At 42.1% G+C, this 21500-nt stretch overlaps 1 protein-coding gene across 1 annotated transcript in view; it reads right to left on the minus strand.

Moving 5' to 3' along the window:
• Positions 1-13788, minus strand: part of Enthd1 (ENTH domain containing 1) — a 106035-nt gene extending 92247 nt beyond the window's left edge. Inside the window, exon 1 of the mRNA XM_055603077.1 lies at positions 13440-13788. Within this exon, the coding sequence (XP_055459052.1) occupies positions 13440-13788 (349 nt within the window). The remainder of the gene's footprint in view (positions 1-13439) is intronic.
• Between the last annotated feature and the right edge of the window lie 7712 nt (positions 13789-21500).

The raw sequence follows: 21500 nt of genomic DNA on the forward strand, positions 1-21500 counted from the left end.
TCAACTTTAAATGAATTCAAGTCCTGCTTCTGGCTCTCACAATTACCAATCCGACTACATTTGTTGAAAAAGAACAGAAAGCTGAACCATGCCACTGGGTTAAGTAAAGGCACTTTGCTTAAATGTGCAGTGATGTAACTTAAAGCCACAGGCTCCTAATGACCCCTCACCTGTAGTGTGTTCGTTAAGGGAAACAATTTTTTCATAAATAATGGCTGTTGCAGTAAATGCATAACTCACCTACTCTGCAAATGAGCTCAGGGAGGCTGTGTTAATTAGCCCCCTGGTGCACATCTACAACCGCATTTAGTCTGCAACCACACGTCAGCTGTAGCCCGATTAAAGTTTTGACTAGTGCTGTCTGACAACAGTAGAGAAAATAAGAAAACATTAAGTCTGATCCACTCTGAAACTAGATAGGTATTTTGTTTCTGTATTTTTTTTTCTCCACAGTACTTATCTGCTACATCACACTGACTGGGAGCTGTCGGCCTCCTGCAACCCTGAGTCTAGACTCCTCTATACAAGGAGCAATACTCCCAAATTGCAGTTGTTGATTTTGTAGCCTTGACTTGGCTAATCACATCTAAAGTAAACACTCCTGCGTTTAAAAGATATTTTTCTTGCCTTTTTAGTGGTGAGCCTAGCCTTTAACAGCTGAGCCATCTTTCTGCCATGCATGGCAAGGCCTGGCTTTAATCCCAGTACTCAAGAGGCAGAGGTGCTGGCTGGGGGGTGTTCTCTGTGAGTTTAAGGCCAGTTGGGTCTACATTGTGAGTTCTGGGGCAGCCAGGGCTATGCAGAGAAACCCTACCTTAAAAGAAAAAGAGGGATTTTTCCTTGAACTTTTTGTAACTAGCTTGTATCTTCTAAGTTACAGTTGCTTAGAAAGGGGACAGTCTTGGCTTACGCCTTTACCTCCTGCCTGTGCTGTGTTCTCTCTCTGTCTAAATCTTTACAAATCTAATATCTGGTGTTTTCTTTCCTTGTGTGGGAATCTGAACCCCCCCCCCAACCCCACAAGAGATTTTAGTCATTTACAGCCTAAGTGAATATAAATAAACGCATTATATTTCTAGAATATTTGCTTCTACACAACTTTGATGCACAGCTGCCGTCGAGGGCTTAGAAGGTTAGTTTGTTTAAAATTTGGTGGGCGAATAAATGAGTAGTGTGGCCCACCACTCAGCTGGGGGCAGGTCAGGGAAGCAGAAGCATCCTGTGCACAAACCAACCATGAATATGGATGTGCGTTTCCTAAGGGAGAGGCTGAAGATGGCCCTAGAAAGCCAACATGGCAATGTTACCGAAAGATGCTACTGCCAGGAAAATGGCTTAACATAGCTTTCTAATGACACTGAAATTTTGTTCTTCTAAAATGTGTCCATTTTTGAAATATGCCTTTAATTTAAATGTGACTACATGCACAAAAGGGCCTATGTAAATAAAAGCAAATGCGATTTGACAACTTACTTAATTAGGAATAAAAAGGCACTTATCAATGTATAATCAACATATTTCCTAAAATCTAGTTTTAGAAGAATACCATATTTGTCTAAGTGTATGATTTGATAGTATGACAAAGTTTCACGTTTCACTGGGCATTTTACAAACAATTTTAATTAAGCTCACTCTAGAAGTTCAATTGTTACAGCCTTTTACAGGCTCAGCTCTGAGAGGATGTTTAGTAAGGTAGCAGAATATGATGAAATGGCATCAGGATACATGAGTTCTAATTGTATTTGGTTTAATCAGTTGTGCAGCCTTGCATCCTACTGAGCTTTGTCTTACCATCTCTGTAAGAGATAATAACCCAGCAGACCCCCTTAATCACGGGAATATGTTCTAAGGTGCTCAGTGGATGCTTCAAGCTCTGGATAGTCCAAACCCTATGCTTTTCCTATAAATATGCACGTATGGTGATGTTTAGTTATAAATCAGGCACAGGAAATCCCAGTTCTTTCTGTTGAGGAAGGGATAGGGTCAGAACTGGGTTTTTTAATATACCAGAGCACTCTTATTTCTTAACAAGCTCTGCCCTCACAGAAATGTGTTAGCTAGAGCTAATCTGACAGGATATGGTGAATCTCACCAATAGGGGAGAAGAGAAATACCCAACCCAGATCTACTCTAACCATCTGCTCCTGAAGAAGGGACAGGTAGGGTAAATGAAAAGCACACATGAAACTCATCCCTGAGGCACAGGCTCATTACAACAGAGACCTAAGCACAAAATGGACACATTCTCTCTGCCTCCTCTCCTTACCATGACACCACTGCAGAAAAGCCTATTTCCCACAGTCCCTCCCACCTGTTCATCAAGCCCAGTGATTGGAGAAACATTACAAGACAGACTAAAAGGCGACAAGCACGGTCTGAAGAGACAGAGCACGCATGAAAAGTACAATCAGATCTGGCGGGGATGTTGGGATCACCGTGAAACAGGGATGACTGATGCTGAGGGCGCTGATGTGTAACACAGGCACCGTGTGATAATAGGTAAGCAGTATAGGCAGAGAGATAGAAAAGCTCAGAGAACCAAAAAGAAAACAGGAAGAGGGAAAAAAAAAACCAAAGAGCATCTTTAGTGGGCTGACTTTAGACAGGACACAGCTGAGAGAAGAGCCCTCAAGTTTGAGAACATCAGTAGAAACCCAAAGATGCATGAAAAATAAAAGGAACAGAATATCTGTACATGAGGAAACATGTGTTGTCAGTGGGAATTAAAGAAAGCAAGAGGAAGAAATTAAGGGAACAAATACGTGGAGCAATAGCCACTGAGAATTTCTCCCAAATTAATGTCAAGCAGTGACAGGGGTATGACCCCAGGCATATCATTTTCAAACCCCAGAAAATCAAAGGTAAAGAAAGAGGCCAGAGGTGGGGAAACCCTCCCTATAAAGGAACAAAGACAAGAATCATATTCACCATCTCCTCAGAAACCATGCAAGCAAGGAGACAATGGAGAGAAATATTAAAATAGTTAGAAGAAAAAAACGTCAGGCTAGAATTTTGTACCCTCTGAATTTGTCCTTCAAATGAGAAGGAGAAATACTTTCTCCAACCAAAACTAAAGGATCTGCTGTCAGAATTCTTGTGTTGCAAGGAATTTCAAAGAAATTCTTTAATAAAAAGCAAAACAGCAAAAGCCAGAAACACTCCTTCATGAAGGAAGAAAGCAGCAGAGTGGGTGTAAGTAAAGGTAAAACAAAGATCTTTCTTTTCCTTATTTTTTATGAATCTCATAGCAGTTTAAGATAGTAGCTAACAATGAGGGCTGGGATGTAGCCCAGTTGGGAGAGTGATTCCCGGCACATAAGGAGCCCTGGGTACAATCTCCAGCACTTCAGAAACCTGGTCTGGTGGGCCACAGCTGTAATTCCAGCACTTGGGGGGTGGATCAGAAATCCAGTGTCATCCTTTGCTACTTGGTGAGTTCAAAGAAAGCCTGGCTATGTGAGACCCTGTAATGATGTGATATATTTGATTATGTAGCTGCAAAATGAATAATGGCAATAATATAAAGTATGGGAGGAAAAGCTTAGAATTATTTTGTTATTATACGATGCTAGCAATACCCATGAAGATGTGGACCATGCGCTCATCAGCGCCCCCTAGCTGTAACAGATACCAACTTTTAAAGAGGACAGGCTTATTTTGGATTTCAGGCTATGATGACTGATTGGCCTTGTTGCTTTGGGGCCTGGAATGGGCAGAACGTTGTAAAAACTGTTCACCTCATGGCTAGAACATGAAAGAGAAGAAGAAGGGACTGGGGTCCCATAATTCTCCTCAAAGTTGTGACGCCAATGCCGACAGACGTCGCACTAGGCTCTACATCTTGAGAGGTCCACTGCTTACTCCGCAATAGTTCCACTATCTGAAGACCAAGCTTCTCAGATACTTAGCCAAATCATAGCCTAGTGATATTTAATAATGGGGCCAGACTGGCTGTAAACATACACTACAGACTTGAAGGTACAAGAAAATGAGGAGAAAGGATGTCCCACTGATGCACCAGAAAAGCAGAGAAGATGAGATCTATGAAGCTACCAATTAAGCCACAAAGAGGCAGGTAGTTGGTGTACATGATGTCTAGGATTTAAACACCAGTGAAAGGAAGGAAGGAAAGAAGGAAGCAAGCAAGGAAGGAAAGAAGAAAGGAACAAAGAAAGGATCAAAAGAAGGAAAGACAGCAAAGAACAAGAGCAACAAATTGAAACAGTGAAAAATGTGACAGCTGTTAACCCAACTCTCAGAATCAGAGTTGCCAGTGAGCTAACTGCACCTGCACCTGTTAAAGGACAGAAATGGTCCCAAGAAACAAGATCCCACTGAATACTGTCTGCAAGAGGCTCACTTTAAATATAAAAACACACTAAGAATTAAAAGTAAATGGAGAAGCTGGTTATAGTAGCAAGTACTCATAGTCATACCCTTAGGGTGGGGGAGGGAGACAACTTAGACCTGATAGGGCTGTTCCTGAAGAAAAAGTAGATAGATGGATCAGTGGTTCAAGACCAACTGCTGAACAACCACAAGGACCTGAGTTCAGATTCCAGCACCCACGTAACAAGCCAAGGTGTTCGCTCACAAGCTTATACTACTAGCACAGCTGAAAAGCATAAACCCTGGCTCAAAGGAATAAGGCAGAGACTGATAAAGGAGGGTACCTGATGCTCCTCTGCCCTCTGTAGACACACACACACACCACAGGAGGTGGTGCTAAGAAAACTATTTTGTCTATGACTAGCCTTTTAAAAGACTCAGGCCCCTGATTAGAACTCAAAGTAAACCTATAAATATGAACCATATAGACACTAATCAAAAGACAGCATGAGTACCTTCAGAAAGCATAATTAACCTCAGACACGTCTGAAATCAGACCAAGGAAATTTGTCCAAGGAAAGAAGGGAGCTGCTGGACAGTATAGATTCTGCACAGAGACATAAGTCCTTAGTGTCTACACGTCCACTGAGAGCCTCAACTCCACAGTGTAAAAGCTAATGTAATAGACATTTATAGGCTACTTCATTCTCATCAAGCTCACAAGGAACATTCATCAAGACAGCCCACATTCCAAGCCAGGGCACACGTCCATACATTTAGAGGAATACAAAATCATAGAGTATCTGTTTTCAGACCCCAACAGAATTACACTAGACATCAGTAAAAAGATAGCTAGAAAACCCAAAACTATTTAGAAATTAGTTTGAAAAACAAAACTATTGGGAAATTGAGTAACACATGTCTAAATAATGCATGGGTTAAGGAATAAAGAGGGGAAAAAGATTAATTGTTCTTAATTGGGTGACATGAAATCATAGCTTATTAAACTTGTGGGGAATAGCCAAAGGAGTTCTGAAAAGAAACCAGCTTCCCCACCCTCCACAAAGAGAACCGAAAATTTAAGGGCCAACCAAGAAAGCCAGCAGTCTTTTTCCCCTAGATGATCATGAAGATCATCTCTTCAGGATCTGTGTGCAGGACAGTTGTCCACAAAAACTCACTTGCATGAAAGTGTGTTCTGGTTCTTTGTCGGTGACCTCACACTATACCTCTTTTCTTCTCTAAACCAGAAACACCACTTTTACCCAGCAGTTTTTCAAGGGACATACAATTGGGGGAAGGGGGAAGTATCTCTCCTTTCTTTGTCTTTAATGTATTAAGTTCTGATGGTAAAAAGATGACTCACATGGCATGTGCCCTCAGAATCTGGTTAAGGAAATGATATAGACATATACACCACAGATATACACACAATGTGTCATAAAGGGCACTGAACTGTTATGAATGAAACAGCATAGCAATAATTAGTTCTCAGTGAGAGAAAGAAGAGAGGGCATGCCTCTCTAAAGGTCTCTAAGCAGGGATTTGAAGACTAGAGAGAAATTCAACGACAGCAAGAAATGAACATTTTAGAGGGAAAAAACTTCTTAGGAACAGCACAGAACAATACATTAGCAGGGCCTGTTGACAGAGCAACCTACATTGAAGGCTAATAAGATAAAAGCACAGGGACAGATCGGGAGCCAGAATCTCCTGACCAGCTAGCCCATCAATAGCACCTCTCAGCACATCCGCCATCCTCACAGAGGCACACTGCAATATAAACTGAATTATGCCAAGAGCGACTCTCCTACAATACAGCATTTCCTGGGAGGTGTGTGGAAGATAAATGTGATTTTTTTCATTTATTATTATTTTCATGTATTGTGAAACTGTAATTATTTTCATTTATTAGTAAATATCCCATGAATAAATGTGACCTGTGCCAATGCTATTAATCAATGGCTAAGGCGCCTTCCCAAAGTGAACAGGCAAGTGCACGGTGCCTCTGCGGACCTGTCAGCTCTGATCTCTGCTTTTCTTGCTGGCTCAGTGAGAGAACTTGCATTGTTGTGTCCTTGGCGTGCATGTTTGGTCCTAAGCTCAAGTGTTAGAGAATCTAAAAAACTATTATGAAGATGGATTTAAATGTTCACAGAAAAGCTCTAATGAGAGCATAAATAGGTCTGTCTGAATACCTGTAATTCTATACTTCTTGAGTTCCTTCTTCAGTAGCTCATGAGCTCTCCAGAGCAGGGACTAGCCTCTCTGCTTTACAAAGGCAGGCAAGCCCTTAATGCGGTGATAAAACAGCTGCCTTGGAATTTTCAAGGGAAAACCTACACATTTTAATTAGCATTGTTTTACCTTGTAAAAATGAATTTATATTGTGACTCAGGAAGCAGAGGCATGAAGATTGTGGATTTACAGCCAGCCTGGACTACACTATAAAATAGTGAGACCTCATCTCATAAATAAATAAAAACTTAATCTTCATGAAAGTTGATTTGTATAAAATTTTCTGAATGAATCAAGCAGAGCAGAATAAAAACTCATGAAGAGTTCTCCAATTTCATCATTAAGCCAAAAACCTAATCTAAAATAAACACTTAAAAAATAAGTTGAGTACCATGATTAAATCTGACTTATGATAGGAATGCAGAAAATCAAGGTCACAGACCATATTCCCTGGAGAAAAGAATTTTTTAAACACATAATCACCTCAAGAGATGCATAAAAAGCATTTGACAAAGCCCAACATGGTTTCTTGGTTTTAGAATACACTCAAGGGCTGGCAGAATGGATCAGAAGGCAAAGGAGACTGCCACCAAGCCTGATGACCCACGTGTGATCCCCAAAATCCACATGGTGGAAGGAGAGAACTGACTCCTAAACTCTGACCTCAGACCTCTGCATGTATGCACCTCCATTCATGCACACACCCATACAGACACATACAAATGCAGACATACATGTACAAATGCACACACATACAAATGCACAAACACATGTAAAAATGCACACATATTATAGTAGCATTAATAATAATAAAACTGAAATGCATCTAAGTCATCAGGAATAGAATAAAACCCACTCAGCCTGAGTTGAGTAACATAAAATCCTCAGGGCACCGATATGCTGTCACAAACTATAATCCTAGCATTCAGGAGGCTGAGGCAGGAGGGCTGCGAGTTCCAGGCCAGCCTGCACTACATAGTGAGACCCTGTCTCAAAACAAAAAAAGAAAGGAAGAAAAGAGAAAAATGCATAGCTAACATCACACTCAATGCCTGAAAGCTTTCCCCCTAAAAGCAAGGACAAGGGAAGGCTAGCTGCACTCGCCCCATTTATGTTCTAATGCCTAGACCACGACACCTTACAGAAGGAAGGGCGTGTTTGTCTTATGGTTCCAGAGGGTAGGCGTCCACCATAAAGGGGAAACACGGCAGCAAGCAGGCACAGTGGTCAGAGCAGGAAGCTGGGAGCTCACATCCTCAACCCCAGCAGGAAGCACAGAGAGGAAACCAGACAAAGGGTAAGGCCTTCAGTGCTTACAGCCTTCCTGTGACTCACATCCTCAGCAAGTACAACCTCCTGAGCCTCCCTAAACAGTACCACCAACTGGGACCAAGTCTTGAGATGCCTGAGACCGTGCGTGTGGTGGTGGAATAACAATGTCCCTGGCTGGCTCCTGCATCTGAATGTTTGGTGTCCAGCTGTGGCATACTTTGGGGATGCTTAGGAGGTCTGGCCTTACTGGAAAAAGTGTGGCCCTGGAGGCAGGTTCTGAGTGTTTAAAAGACTCACACCAGTTCTGTTGGCTCCCTCTGCTTCCCGCTGATAGTGAGGAAATGAGCTCTCAGCTTGTTCCAGTCGCATGCCTGCGTGCTGTCATGCTTTCCTGCTGTGACAGTCTCTCGGTGTAGGTCTGGCTACTCTCAAATTCGCCGTGAGGATCAGGCTGGCCTGGAACTTAGAGAACCTTCTGCCTCTGCCTCCCAAGTGTGGGGATTAACCGTGTGCTACCACGGCCAGCCGACAGGCAGATCTTATGGAGGCATTTTATCCACTAAGGTTCGCTCCTCTCAGATGAATATAGCTTGTGCCAAGTTATAACCAGCACATACTATTACCAATTTACCTAAAGATACATATAACACATGTAAGTTAGTATACAAATATATGCATATAGTTTAAATGAAAATTTCTAATTTTGGCTGAAAGTACTCCCTGTCAAGAACTATAGACTATCTAACACAACAACCAGGCATGACAAGCTTTCTTTTGAGTTGTTGGTCAGGGTTGTCCAAGAGATTCCCCAAACACAAAATATGTCAGGCTATTGCTGCTGCCCTTGGTTGCCAACCCCAGAGGACCTGAGCAGACTCTGATCTGAAAGCTTCCTCCCGGAAGACTGGCTTTCATGGTACCAGAAGGTGCCATGCAGCTTCCAAAGGAGGGAAACAACCGACAGTGCTACCCAGCTACGCTGCCTGTGACCCACATCAACGACCACATGGAACAGTAACACTAAGGGTGCAGTCCTGGCATGCAAATTGTGGCAGCAAACAACAGTCTTCTAATTGGGCTTAAGCCCTGCTCGACAAGAAGGAACTTGTGCCTGGTTCTGAAATCCTAGCCAACTACTCAAGGCCGGTGAAGTCACGGATCTTGGAGGAGAACCTATGACTGCCATTTTATTAAACCAATATAATCCCTAACTATATTTGAAATATTTACCTTCACACCCACAGCTAAGTGTAGCTCTCACCCCTCATCACGGAAACTTCTCCTCACAACAGAGGGAAACCATTGCAGAACCACACCAATCAAAATGCAGAGCTGTGGAGCCCAGTCCTGCTGGTACATCTATAACACAACTCCCGGACCTAAGGCTCAGGGTCCTAACAGAAGAAGAAGGGTCAGAAAGATTGTGAGAGCCAGGGGAATGGGAAGTTTGCTGTGAGATATGTCTCCTAGAACTATCAGAAGCTATATCCATGAAAGCTATCAACATGGCTGCCTAAACAAGATCTGAATATGGACAATACCAATAGACTGATCAGGTTGTATTTGTGTATTTAATAATATATATATTTAGGAATATATATGTATGTATATATATCAACAATTAAAGAAGAAGAGGCCATAAATTTTAAAGAGCAAGGTAGGAGTATGTAGAAAGAGAATGATATAATTATAATTTCAAAAAGTTAAAAAAAAGTTTAAAAAGAAGAAAAAAAATTATAATATGAGAGCAACGCTCTCCAAATTTGTCTAGAGAGCCAATGCAACCCCAATCAAAATTTTATCTGCCATTTGTTTGAACAGAAACTGGTAAGTTAACACTAAATCCACAAGGAAATGCAAGGGATCAGGAATAAATAAAGTGCTATTAAAAAAGGAAGAATGAGTTTAAGTACTCATACTCCTTGATTTCAAGTATTACTGCAAAGATAGGGCAGTATGCTGGCATATGAAAAGATACACACACCTATAAGGACACAGATTAGAGTACAGAATGACTTGTCAAAGGAGCCAGTATAATTCAACGGGGAAGAACATTCCTTGCAACAGGTGGTTAAGAACTAACTGGGCATCCATATGCAAAAGCATCTGAGGTAGGCTCCCTATCTCAAATCATACAGAAATCGAAGATCTGAATAAGAAACTATGCTGGCTAGTTTTATGTCAACTTGACGAAAGCTAGAGTTACCTGAAAGGAGGAAACTTCAATTGAGAAAATGCCTCCAGAAGACCCAGTTACACGGCATTTTCTTAATTAGTGATTAATGAGGAAGGGCCTGGCCCATTGCAGGTGGTGCCATCCCTGGGCTGGTGGCCTTGGGTTCTATAAGAAAGCAGGCTGAGAAAGCCATGGGAGGCAAGCCAGTAAGCAGCACCCTCCATGGCCTCTGCGTCAGCTCCTGCCTCTAGGTTCCCATCCCGTTTCAGTTCCTATCCTGACTTCCTTCAATGATCAACAGTGATATGGAAGTGTAAGCCGAATAAACCATTTCTTCCTCAGCTTGCTTTTTGGTCACTATGTTTCACAAGAGCAACAGAAACCCTAAGACAGAGTTAACATGCAAAGCTTTTAGAAGAAAATAATAGGCAAAATTAGCTGGGTGTGGTGGCACACGCCTTTAGTCCCAGTACTCAAGGAGGCAGAGGCAAGAGGATCTCTGGGGGTTCAAGGCCAGCTAGTCTACAAAGCCAGACCAGGACAGCCAAGGCTACACAGGGAAATCCTGTCTCAAAAAAACCAAAACAACATATATATGTATATATGCATAAACGTTCATGATCTTGTAGTTGATAATAATCTGTTATATATATGATATATAAAGTAAAACAATGAAATGAAAAGATACATTAGACTTCATCAAAATTTAAAACTTTTAGCAAGATGTGGTGGTATACATCTTTAATCCCAGCACCAGGGAGGCAGAGGCAGATGTATCTCTGTGAGTACAAGGCCAGCTTGGTGTACACAAAAAAGTTCCAGGCCAGCTAGAGATACATTGTAAGACTCTTTTTTAAAAAAGAACAATAAACTTTTGTGCATGGGAGGACAGATACATCCAGAAAGCAAAGAGACAGCCTACAGAAGAGCAGAAGGTACTTTCAAGCCACCTGTCTGGTAAGGGTCTTATACCCAGAATATATAAAGAACTTTCAAAACGCAACAATAAAAAGACTCATTTGAAAATAGGCAAAGGACTTGAAAAGACATTTCTAAAAGACAACAGATGCATCTCCAGCAGGGACATGATGGGTGAGATCATGATTCTCAGGGAAATGTAAATCAAAAGCACAGCGAGACCCAACTTCATATCCAGTAGGATTACTTTAAGATGAATACAATGACAAGCGTTAGCAAGGACACAGGAGAAAGGAAATCCTCTTACACTGCTAATAGGAATGTGAGATGGTTCGGTCACTCCAGCAGGCTCAGCAGATCCTCAAAAGGCCAAGCACTGATATTAGCACATGTTCTAGCAACTCGGCTGTTTTCCATACACCTCAAAGGACTGAGAGCAGAGGCCTGAACTGGCACACAGATGTTCACTGCAGCACTATTCACAAGAGCTCACAAGTAGAACCACCCCCTCAACCTATCAACAAATGAACCGATTTGCTTAAATATGCAGGAAATAAAATGTTATTCAACCATAAAAGCATGGAGTTCTGATAAATCCTACCACATGGATGAGCCTCAAGGACCACAGAGTAACAGAAATAAGCCTGATGGAAAAGAAAAAAATATAGTAAAATTCTATGTATATATGAGGGGACTTTCAAATTAAGAGAGAAAGTAGAGGCTTAGTGGAATGGGAATGAGAAGTTATTGCTTAATGTTGACAGTGTGCTTTTTAAAAACTGTTTAAGCAAGAGTGGTGATGGCTTCACAGCACAGTAAATGTAATTCACGCCACCGAACTGTGCACTTACAAATGTAAATATGAGTGTGGCATGTTGGTAGCACATACCACTAATTCCAGCACTTGGGAGGTAGGGGTAGGGAGATCAGGAGTTCAAGGTCAACTCAATCAACTCGGCTACTTAATAAGCTCAAGTCCACATGAGATTCTGACTCGAAAAATTAATATAAATGAACACAAAAGGCAAGTGTTGATATAGATATCACAGTTATAATAAACAACCTTATAATTATCATACCTTATATAAACAGTCTTGTACATATACATATGTGTGTGTGTGTATTCAAGTGAGCAATCTGTATGGTATTGTGAATTACACCTCATCAAAACTTTTTGTGAAGAGGGAAGCCAAAAAGAAACTAGCTCTCAAGCTATGGAAGGATTTGGAGGAACTTTGGGGTGCTCTGCCAGGGAAAGCAACCGGTCTACAGAGGCTTCAGAGCATCATGACATCTGGAAAAGGTAGAACTATAAAGACCAGTGGCTCCCAGGGCCAAGGGGGTGCAGGTGGGTCATAGCAAGGCATGCTTAGGGAAGTGAAAGACCCTAGAGTGGTGGATGTCAGACACTTTATCCTTCTGAAACCTACAGAATAGTGCTGCATATAAACTGTGAATGTTAGTGGCATCAACACTGGCTGCCATTCGGAGCAAACGCCCCTCACTGATGTTAGTAATTGGAGACACTGTGGGTGGGTGGAGAACGGCACATGGAAACATAATATACAAAAATATACAAAAATTGTTTTTTTGTATAATTTTTGTATTTTTCTAAAATGTAGTTTTAAAATGCGGTAACCATAAAGGGTAAACTTTATTCTCCCATGACTTAAAGCCTATCACTTTATACATAAACTGTAACTGTGTTTCTAATATAAAGGAAAGGAATGTTGACCTTAACCTTTGCAAATTATTTGACACCAATTCATGTCAGTACTCTACACAGCCCTTTCTATGTCGTGTCTTCTCCACACCCAGAATTGTTTTATGTCCTGAATTTCTGTACTTCTCTTAAGTCTTTCCATCTCTATAGACTTTGGAGTTTCCAGAATTCCCAGAAACATTTCTCTAATTTATGACTGAATTCCAAACTAATTATAATTACGGATTATAGTGACATCAATATACAAACTGCTATGCCTCCTCTTTTCTGTTTTGTTTTTGTTTTTTTCAAGACAGGGTTTCTCTGTGTAGCCTTGGCTGTCCTGGACTCCTCTGCAGACCAGGCTGGCCTTGAACTCACAGCGATCCGCCTGCCTTTGCCTCTGAGTGCTGGGGTTACAGGTGTGTGCCACCGCACCCAGCTGTGCCTCTTCTTTTCCTTTGCTGTACTTTCTTTCCTATGAGGAGTCACTGGATCCGGACCCTAAGTGTGTTCTATGTTCTTTTGAAAACAAACACACTATTGTCTCAAGTGCCGCAGTCAACACAGAGGGTAAAGAAGAGAATCACTGCTGTCTGAGAAAAAAGGTGGCCAGCCCAGGGGGACGGTGTGCACTGTCATCCTAGCACGTGGGAGGGCAGGGCAGGCGGGCAAGCTCAGGACAGCCTACACTATACAACAGGACAGTCTCCAAGTCAAGAACTGCCCTGGCTCGGGGTTTAAACACTCTGGCCCTCGGGCCTTTGTTGGCAGGTGCACTGTCTAATTTTTACCAACTGTTACCTTGGTCTTTTCCAGCTTCGTCTATGTGTTGAAAATCTTTCAGCATCTGAAGGTTACAGAAGCCCTCTCTGCAGTACTGAATGACTTTCTTGGAGCCGTTCTTGATGAGGTAGTCCATGAGGGCAAGGGATTTGTACACGTGGCGCCAGTTCTTCCCGTGGTCACTGAGTCGCTGCCACAGCATGTGCATGATCTCCAGGAGGGAGGTGGCGTTGAAGGTCATGTCACTGATGGCCAGCATCAGAGAGCTGGAGGGACCCCAGGGGTCATTCGAAGTTGCTTCCCTCACTTTTATTTCAGCCTCTGAGTAATTCTTCACAAAGTTCTTCACTTGCCTCCTGAATGCCATAGCTAGGGTGAGTCTGAAGGTGATGGACAGGAAGGACTGGTTTACAGGGCTCCTAACAGATCTGTCCCAGGTTCTGCAGCTCTCAGACACAAATGATTCATCTCCATGTGGTAAAGTATCGATTTCCTGCAAGAAAAGTACAAAAAATGTGTAAGTTCCTTTAAAACAAAACAAATCTGTCTGCAGAGGACCTAGTCAGAAAAAAAAAAAAAAATCTAGATTTCCAAGTCACCTGTCACTTCATCAGCTAAAAGGGAGGAAAGGACTATATAGGTGTACTTGGATGAGCATGGGAAAATCCCTCACAAGACTGACCTCCATTATACAAAGCAATGTCGGTAGCCGATATGTTCCCAGACATTTCTGCAGAAAATATCACTCAATTCCTTTGGCAAGAAATACAGTAAGTATGAAAGCTTACACAGGGGAAATTTGCACTCTGACATCTTTTTTCTTTCTTTCCTTTCTTCCTCCGTTTGTTTTGAGACATTGAGACAAGGTTTCTCTGTGTAGCCCTGGCTGTACTGGAACTCACTCTGTAGACCAGGTTGGTCTCGAACCCAGAGATCCACCTGCCTCTGCCTCCTGAGTGCTGGGATTAAAGGCATGTGCCACTCAACAGTGTCAAAATGGTATTTAAACAATATAGTGTAAGGAATTCCACATGTGTCTGACAACTTCCCAGATACATAGAAAACAAAGGTATTTGTGTTAATATAAAAACACATTAAAACATACAAGGGGTATGCAGCCCCAAGAATTTAAAAGATGCTTGTGAATTATCAGTTTATAATTTACATGAAACCATTCCCTTCCTCTTTTTCATTATTTTGCAGGAAGGTGAGTCACTTGGTTTGCAATTTCTCTGGTGATTCACCTCCAACAGCTACCAAGGCACTGTGCCAAATTGATTTCAAGCCCTGATGAGCATCCAGATCCAACGAAGCCTAGATGAACTATAATCAGATTTTACTATCAAAGCTGCACACATATAAAAGAAAAAAAAAAAAAACCAAACACATAATGACTGTTTGGTATTTTTAGTTTTGTTTTCTTGGCCTCCTCGGCTCCTAGCTCATGCCTGATTAATTTGTGTCAAAGGAAGACATAATTTTCAGATGCATGGTAAATGAACTATCACCTTTTTAAAAAGCAGGAGATAATTAGGCCTTCTGCCCCTCCCCTTTTTGATTAAAACCCAACTAACTCTCAAATAAATGAGATAGAAAAATCGATTTCATTAAGATTTCTCAGAAAGAGACCGTATCCTAGGAAGAAAAAGAGAAGTGTGTTTCAGTGACTTTCGGTTGCCTCATTTGCACCCTGAATACAAGCATTTTGTCTCACTTCCTTCTGCAACAGAAACCTGATTTACAATGTTTCAATAAGCTATTAAAAATTTCAATTTCTACTATCCTTTCCCCCCTCTACCAAACTCACTCAATGCAGAACCGTGCTGTAACACCAGCCTAGTATAACAGATATTGATCTGTCTTCAGTACTCTATTTCTAAAGAACTGTCTTAGAATTACAGCTTGCTGGACTGTCCGTAAAAATCTCTTGCTTTTACAAATATCTATCTATATTTTAGAAAGACCATGTTCATTATTCGGTTTTCCTATATTCTCTAAACTACATCCTTAAATTTTGGAAGTGTTTTCTTAAACACATTTTCTGCCCCCAGAAAACAAAAAATTAAGAGCCTTCTAGCCCAAAATAGTTTAAAGTGCATGTCCCCAATACCATGCCACAACTAAATACTCCCCCAACTGTTACAAATGCCGAAAAGAAAAAAGGTCTAGATAGGTACATTAATCACTTACTCACATAGAGTGACATGAACCTATAATAAGCCACCATTCTACCACAAGGAATTCAGTAACTGGTGTTGGTTGTAAATGATATAACCTTATTATGTTTTCGACACTCAACTATAGAGAAACCCTGTTTACTTATACCCTGAGGTAACCGGGAGATTGTAATTACAGTCATGTGCTGCACAGATGCTTCAGTCAAAGGTATCATACATGACTCTGGTCAGACAAAAATCACATCACCTAGTGACATCATAGCCACCTTAGTTTGAGTGAGCACATCCTATGTTTATGTAGACCTAATAGTGCTCGTCTCAAAATGTGCCCCTGTCATTAAGCACCTTGTGACTTTATGGCATCTGAGACAAAATCAGTGGCAAGGAGGCAAGTTTGCACACTTGACTCTCAGTTGTCTGGCTACCTATGTCACACTGAGAAATAAGAGGGAAGAAGGCAATCCAGATACCAGGTTCATCATCCCTCTGACCTCTTATCTCACTATAAAGGTCATCCCATCATACTCTTTTCCACAACTGATTTCCTCCTTGGCACTTAAAATTTCTTTCATAACATTTAAAATAACATGTACTTAACTGCTTATTGTTTGGTTGTGGCAAATAACGCCAGACTGGAAGCTCCTGAAGGCTGGAGACCTTGGCCTGGCTGTCTTATTTACCACAGCAATCCTAAATCTGAGGATTACCAATCCAATCCCACCCAATCACAATGGGAACCGAGGACTTATGAGAGGACTGAACGACCAAATGGCTAAATGATTCTGCTTTGGGATAATCTGGAAATGATTCTACAGATTTCAATTTCAAGCGTGACATTAAAAATAGATAAATAAATAGAAAAAAAAACACCCAGCTTCTATAATTGTCATACATGTAAAAGTTTAGAATTTGAGCAAATATTTTCAGAGCAACAAATACCTCTTGAGAATCATTTATATGATTCTCATTTAAATCATTTATATGATTTAAATGAAAATCATGTTCTCTATGGTCAAGAACTTCCTGTTTAGATAAAAACTTTGAGTAAATATTTCTGAAGCAAACATATGATTAAGTTGAATCTGTCTCTCTTCCCCTGTGTCTGTGTGTTTGTATGTCTGCGTGTGTGTGTGTGTGTGTGTGTGTGTGTGTGTGTGTGTGTGTGCGCGCGCGCTTGTGAACAGTGTTTGCCTGGCCTGGAAGAAGTGTCTTGGTTTTCTTTTTGGATCTGTCCACTTAATCTAATACTGTTCCTTCCCTGCCATTTTATCAGTATTGAGATAGGAGAGCATTTATTGGATGATGTTAAGCCAGTGGTCCCCAACCCCACACCATTTCCTTGAGACCAGCGGAACTGAAGTTTTGTTGCTGTTTTGAAAGACACAGCAGTGTCTACACCACACATTACAGAACACACACAGTAAGGGGAAGGGATGACAGCAACAAGCCCCACCAACATATTTGCAACAAAACTTGTAGATATTTGGCAGAGATGTTATCAATGGCCTCATTTCAGTTCAGAGTTCACTGCTAAGATTTTATAATGGAAACTAAAGGATTGAAGAACTAGAGAGAGAGGTTGGAGAGATGGCTCAGTGGCTAAGAGCATTTACTGCTCTTCCAGAGGACCCAGGTTCTACTCATAGCACCTACATGGTGGCTATTACTATCTGTAACTCCAGTTCCAAGGGATCAGACAGTGTATCTGGCAGTATTCCTCGGGTATATGTGAGGTGCACAGATGTCCATGAAGAGAAAACACCCATACACATAAAATTAAAAAAGAAAAAAAATCAAACAGAAACAAACAAAACAAAACCAAACCTACAGGAATTATCCAGACTCCAGGCACTAAAACAGCAACATCTAAGAAACCGAATGCCCAAAGGCATCTCGGGAAAGATGCATTTGAGAAAGCGCTGGAAGGAAAGCACAGTTCTTGTGTGTTCAGGTTCTGCCTACAGGCTTGCGTTTGGCTCAGGAGGAATCAGGCTGTGGCGGGGATTGTTAATCAAACCTTTACTGAGAATCCCGCGGCTTTGAAAGGGGTTACAGTTTTAATGGAATGAATGTGGCAGGGAAACTTTTTCGCAGCGATTTTCCCAAAGATTATTATATGGCAACCTCTACCCTAGGCAAGGTGGGGTAAGGGAAACAGTTGCACAGTTCCCCCCACCAAGGGGATGGCTACGCCACGGCTTTGACAGGCGTCAAGTCGGTGAATTTAGGATCCAACGGTACGGCTCTGAGTCTCTATTCCCTCATCTACAGCATTAAAACAAACAAACAAACAAATAAATAAAATGCTGCATAGGGCTTGGGCAAGGAAGAAAGGCAAGGGATTTGAAGAGAATTCTGAAAAATGGAGGGTAGAGACTGAGAGTCGGCTTCTGCTAGACAGGGTCTTTCCTGGGCCCCTTTTTTCAGTTTTTCAAAAGCGGGGTTCAGAAGAGCGCACCAGGTCACTAAAACACAAGAGACCCAGACTGCGCAAAAAAGGACACTGTTTCCTCAGGTGGGAAATTTCACTGAGGAAACTTCTGGAGAGAGGGCGGGGCTGCATGGCATCCAGTAGCAGCCGGCCTGCCTGTCCTGTGCCTAGGCTGAAGGGTGACAACCGGCAAGTCAGGCAGGGAAGGCCGCTGCTGCCCTCCATCCATTCTGCGCCGCACTGGGGTTACAACCCGATGGGCCCTTCCAGCCACCTACCTGAGCATCTCACTCCCATCAAAATCAATCCCCCAGGCTCACCGGCCTTCTCAAAGAGACCCAAGCGCCCACGCCGTTGCCCACTTCCGCTTCCTTGCTTCCGTTTCCTCACATCCGGTCCCTTGGTGCCCCGCTACCTGCGAGGCATTTAGCAAGGTATCTGCTGCAGGTTCATTCGTCCTGGCTGGAGAGGATCAAACAGATGGAAGGCAAAAGTCCTTGTTTTACAATCTCGGTCGGTGGCGCTGTTCTAATTTGCTTTCTAGGTTTCTACGATCTGTGTTACTATTGTAATGGACCAGAAAATGGCACCCTGCAAGCAATGACTGCCACCTCAGAGCTTAAAGCGACCTGTAGCCTGGAGGGGGAGAGCAGTGTGTCTGATGGTCAGCGATGCCGTAGCTCCAAGGACAGCTCCAGGTCTCACCAGGGGCTAGTCTTTCATACAGTCAGCCGATCAGCAGTGAGCACTTGTACCCGACAGGAAGGACCCAGAGATAAAGCATAGCCCTATGCTGCATGGGTTTACAGGTTAGTGGAGGTGACAGGCGCAGTCACAGAAGATTGTGACAAGATATGTGTTGTATAATGAGAGAGGAGAGAGCATCTAATTCTGCCAAGGATTATTTAAGGGCAGATTTCACAGAACACTTTATATCCAAATTAAATCGTAAAGGATGGCAGGAAGTTCACGGGGTAGACGACAAGAAGAGGACATCAGAGACAACAGACGTATCATGTACAAAGGCAGGGAAGCAGAGAGCACCTATTATCTCAGTAAAGCTACACGTCCTCTGGTGGCTGTGGCTGTAGAAAAAGCTACTAGTGGAACATGAGGAAAAAGCTACTAGAGGAAGATGAAGTGTCAGAGGAAAAGCAAGTCCCAAAGAGCCTTGTCCCTATGGGCATTGGCAGTGTAATTGAGTTCATGTTTTAAAATATGTTGGTAACTGAATGAAATTTTGACCAGGATGGAAAGACTTAGAGGGTAGGAAAATGCTTCGTAGGAAAAGAGTATGGCTTGATAGTTTTTACCCTCCGCAGCTTCAGTTATTGTAATAGCCAACGTTATTGACACTGACATGTCAATAGGGAGGTAAAATATGAAATCATGAGAGGTAGGAAGGAAATTGGTGTGTCTGAGATATTACTTAACTGGAAATAATACAATGAAGGTGTAGCCAGAAGCAAAATGAAAAGGCAGCCTGGAAAACAGATTGTCTGGGGCCTTGAATGTCATTCTGAGCTATTTACATTTTCTTCCATAAAGTAGTGAGGGAACAAACAAGTAATTTATACATTAAGTTATAATTTACATACATTTTATGTACATTTCAAAGAGCTGCTAAAATTGCTTATTATCATCCTATTTTACATATGGAGGAACTGCATTCATTCTATATCATTAAGAGTTGGCTGTATGCTAGGCACTATGTTATGGCATGAGAATACAAGGAAACTGTAGTCTGATCAAAGTCACCCCCATAAAAGGTTGCATGGTGAAGGCAGCTGTAGAGTGAGATGGGGAACAAAGGAGGTGAGCGTGTAAGAAGACCTGGGTGATAAGGATTATTTAAGCTATCCAATCAGCAAGTGATTTGACTGGACCCTCAACCCTAATCACTGGTGTCCAGCTGGGTCCTCATTCCCCCAGTCTAAAGATAACCTCTGTCCTTGATTTGGAGTCCCATTGATATTTTCAATCACCATTCTACCTGCTCTTCTATGAGACCAGAGATTGCAATTAAAAAAAAAAAATACATTTTCTCCTTCTAAGGAGATTTTTTTTTTTTTTTTGTTCAGAAGACAGGATAGGACAGAATGCTGTGGCAATTCTGGGAATAAGTGAAGAAGACCCTGAGACAGAAATACAGAAGTACCCACTTCACCACAGCTCCAAATTTAGTTTCAGTCACCCACAGTCAACTATAGCCCAGAAATATTAAGTGGGTAATTTCAGAAAAAAAAATCACGAAGTTTAAATTGGATGCCATTTTGATAGCATAATGTTCTACCTAGGACCTGACAAATCCCATTTTATTCCGATTAGGACCTGCCATATCCCATTTTATTCCGCTTAGGACCCGATGTATCCCCTTTTGCAATGTATGTTTGCTATATATACTACCTCTCCCACAAGTCACTTAATGGCCATCAGATGAATTGTTAAGTCATGGCTGTACTTTGTTCAAGTAACCCACTAAAGCAGCCTACCTCTAGTTTACAGTACCCGTTGTTTTTTTATAGTAGCCTAAGATTACTTCACAATGCCCGCTGCTCTCATTTCCTGCCATCAAGCAGATATTGATTGTATTTAAAAAAAGAAAGAAAGAAAAGGTGAGCACGGTACAGTAAGATACTTTAGAAAAGCCATGTCACCGAGTGCTTTGCCTGCATAGCATGGCTGGTGCCTAAGGAGGTCAGAAGAAGGGGTTGAATCTCCTGTAACTGGAGTTTCAGATGGTTGTGTGCCACCAGGCTGGGAACCAAGCCTGAGTCCTCTGCAAGAACAGCAAGTATTCTTAACTGCTGAGACATCTCTCCAGCCCCTTGTTTTGTTTTGTTTAAGACAGTCTCACCATGTAGCTCAGGCTGACTTGAATACACCAGACTGGCCTCAAACTCTTGGATCCTCCTGCCTGCCTCCTGAGTGCTGGGATTAGACAGGGTGCTCTTGCCTCCATGTGACGTTTACTGATGTCTCTTGCCACTGTTCGTCATTAGTCATCTCTTACTAACGTGTGAGTTAAACAGTATCATAGATATGCGTGTACAGGAAAAACCAGAGTACATAAAGGGTTTGGTGTGTGCGGTGTCAGGCATTTGTCGAAGTCTGAGCGTGTCTCCTCTGTCTAAAGGAAAATGGCTGCAATGGGCGTGCTATGCATTCCATTCCGGCTGTGCTGCAGCTAAGGTTCCTGGGCTTGACTCCAAATCGTGTAGGAATGAGAGAAAAGGGGGGAGCCTTTGGTGATTCTTCAGTTCCTTTCTGGGGTGACCGTTCATCAAGATTAGGCAGATGATCTGAGATGGTCTAACAGGAAAAAAAAAAAAAGATAAATCCTGGTTTGGACAGTCTTAATATGAGGATCCCGTGAGCAGAAGACCACCAGGAGACAGGCTAGTAGAGGGAAGTGGAACGGGGAGGATGCAAATAGATGAGGCGTGCCCAAAGGCCGAAGCACCTGTTAAG

The sequence above is a fragment of the Psammomys obesus genome, unplaced genomic scaffold (genome assembly GCF_907164565.1).
Source record: "Psammomys obesus unplaced genomic scaffold, mPsaObe1.curated_primary_1811, whole genome shotgun sequence".
In the NCBI taxonomy this organism is placed as follows: domain Eukaryota; kingdom Metazoa; phylum Chordata; class Mammalia; order Rodentia; family Muridae; genus Psammomys; species Psammomys obesus.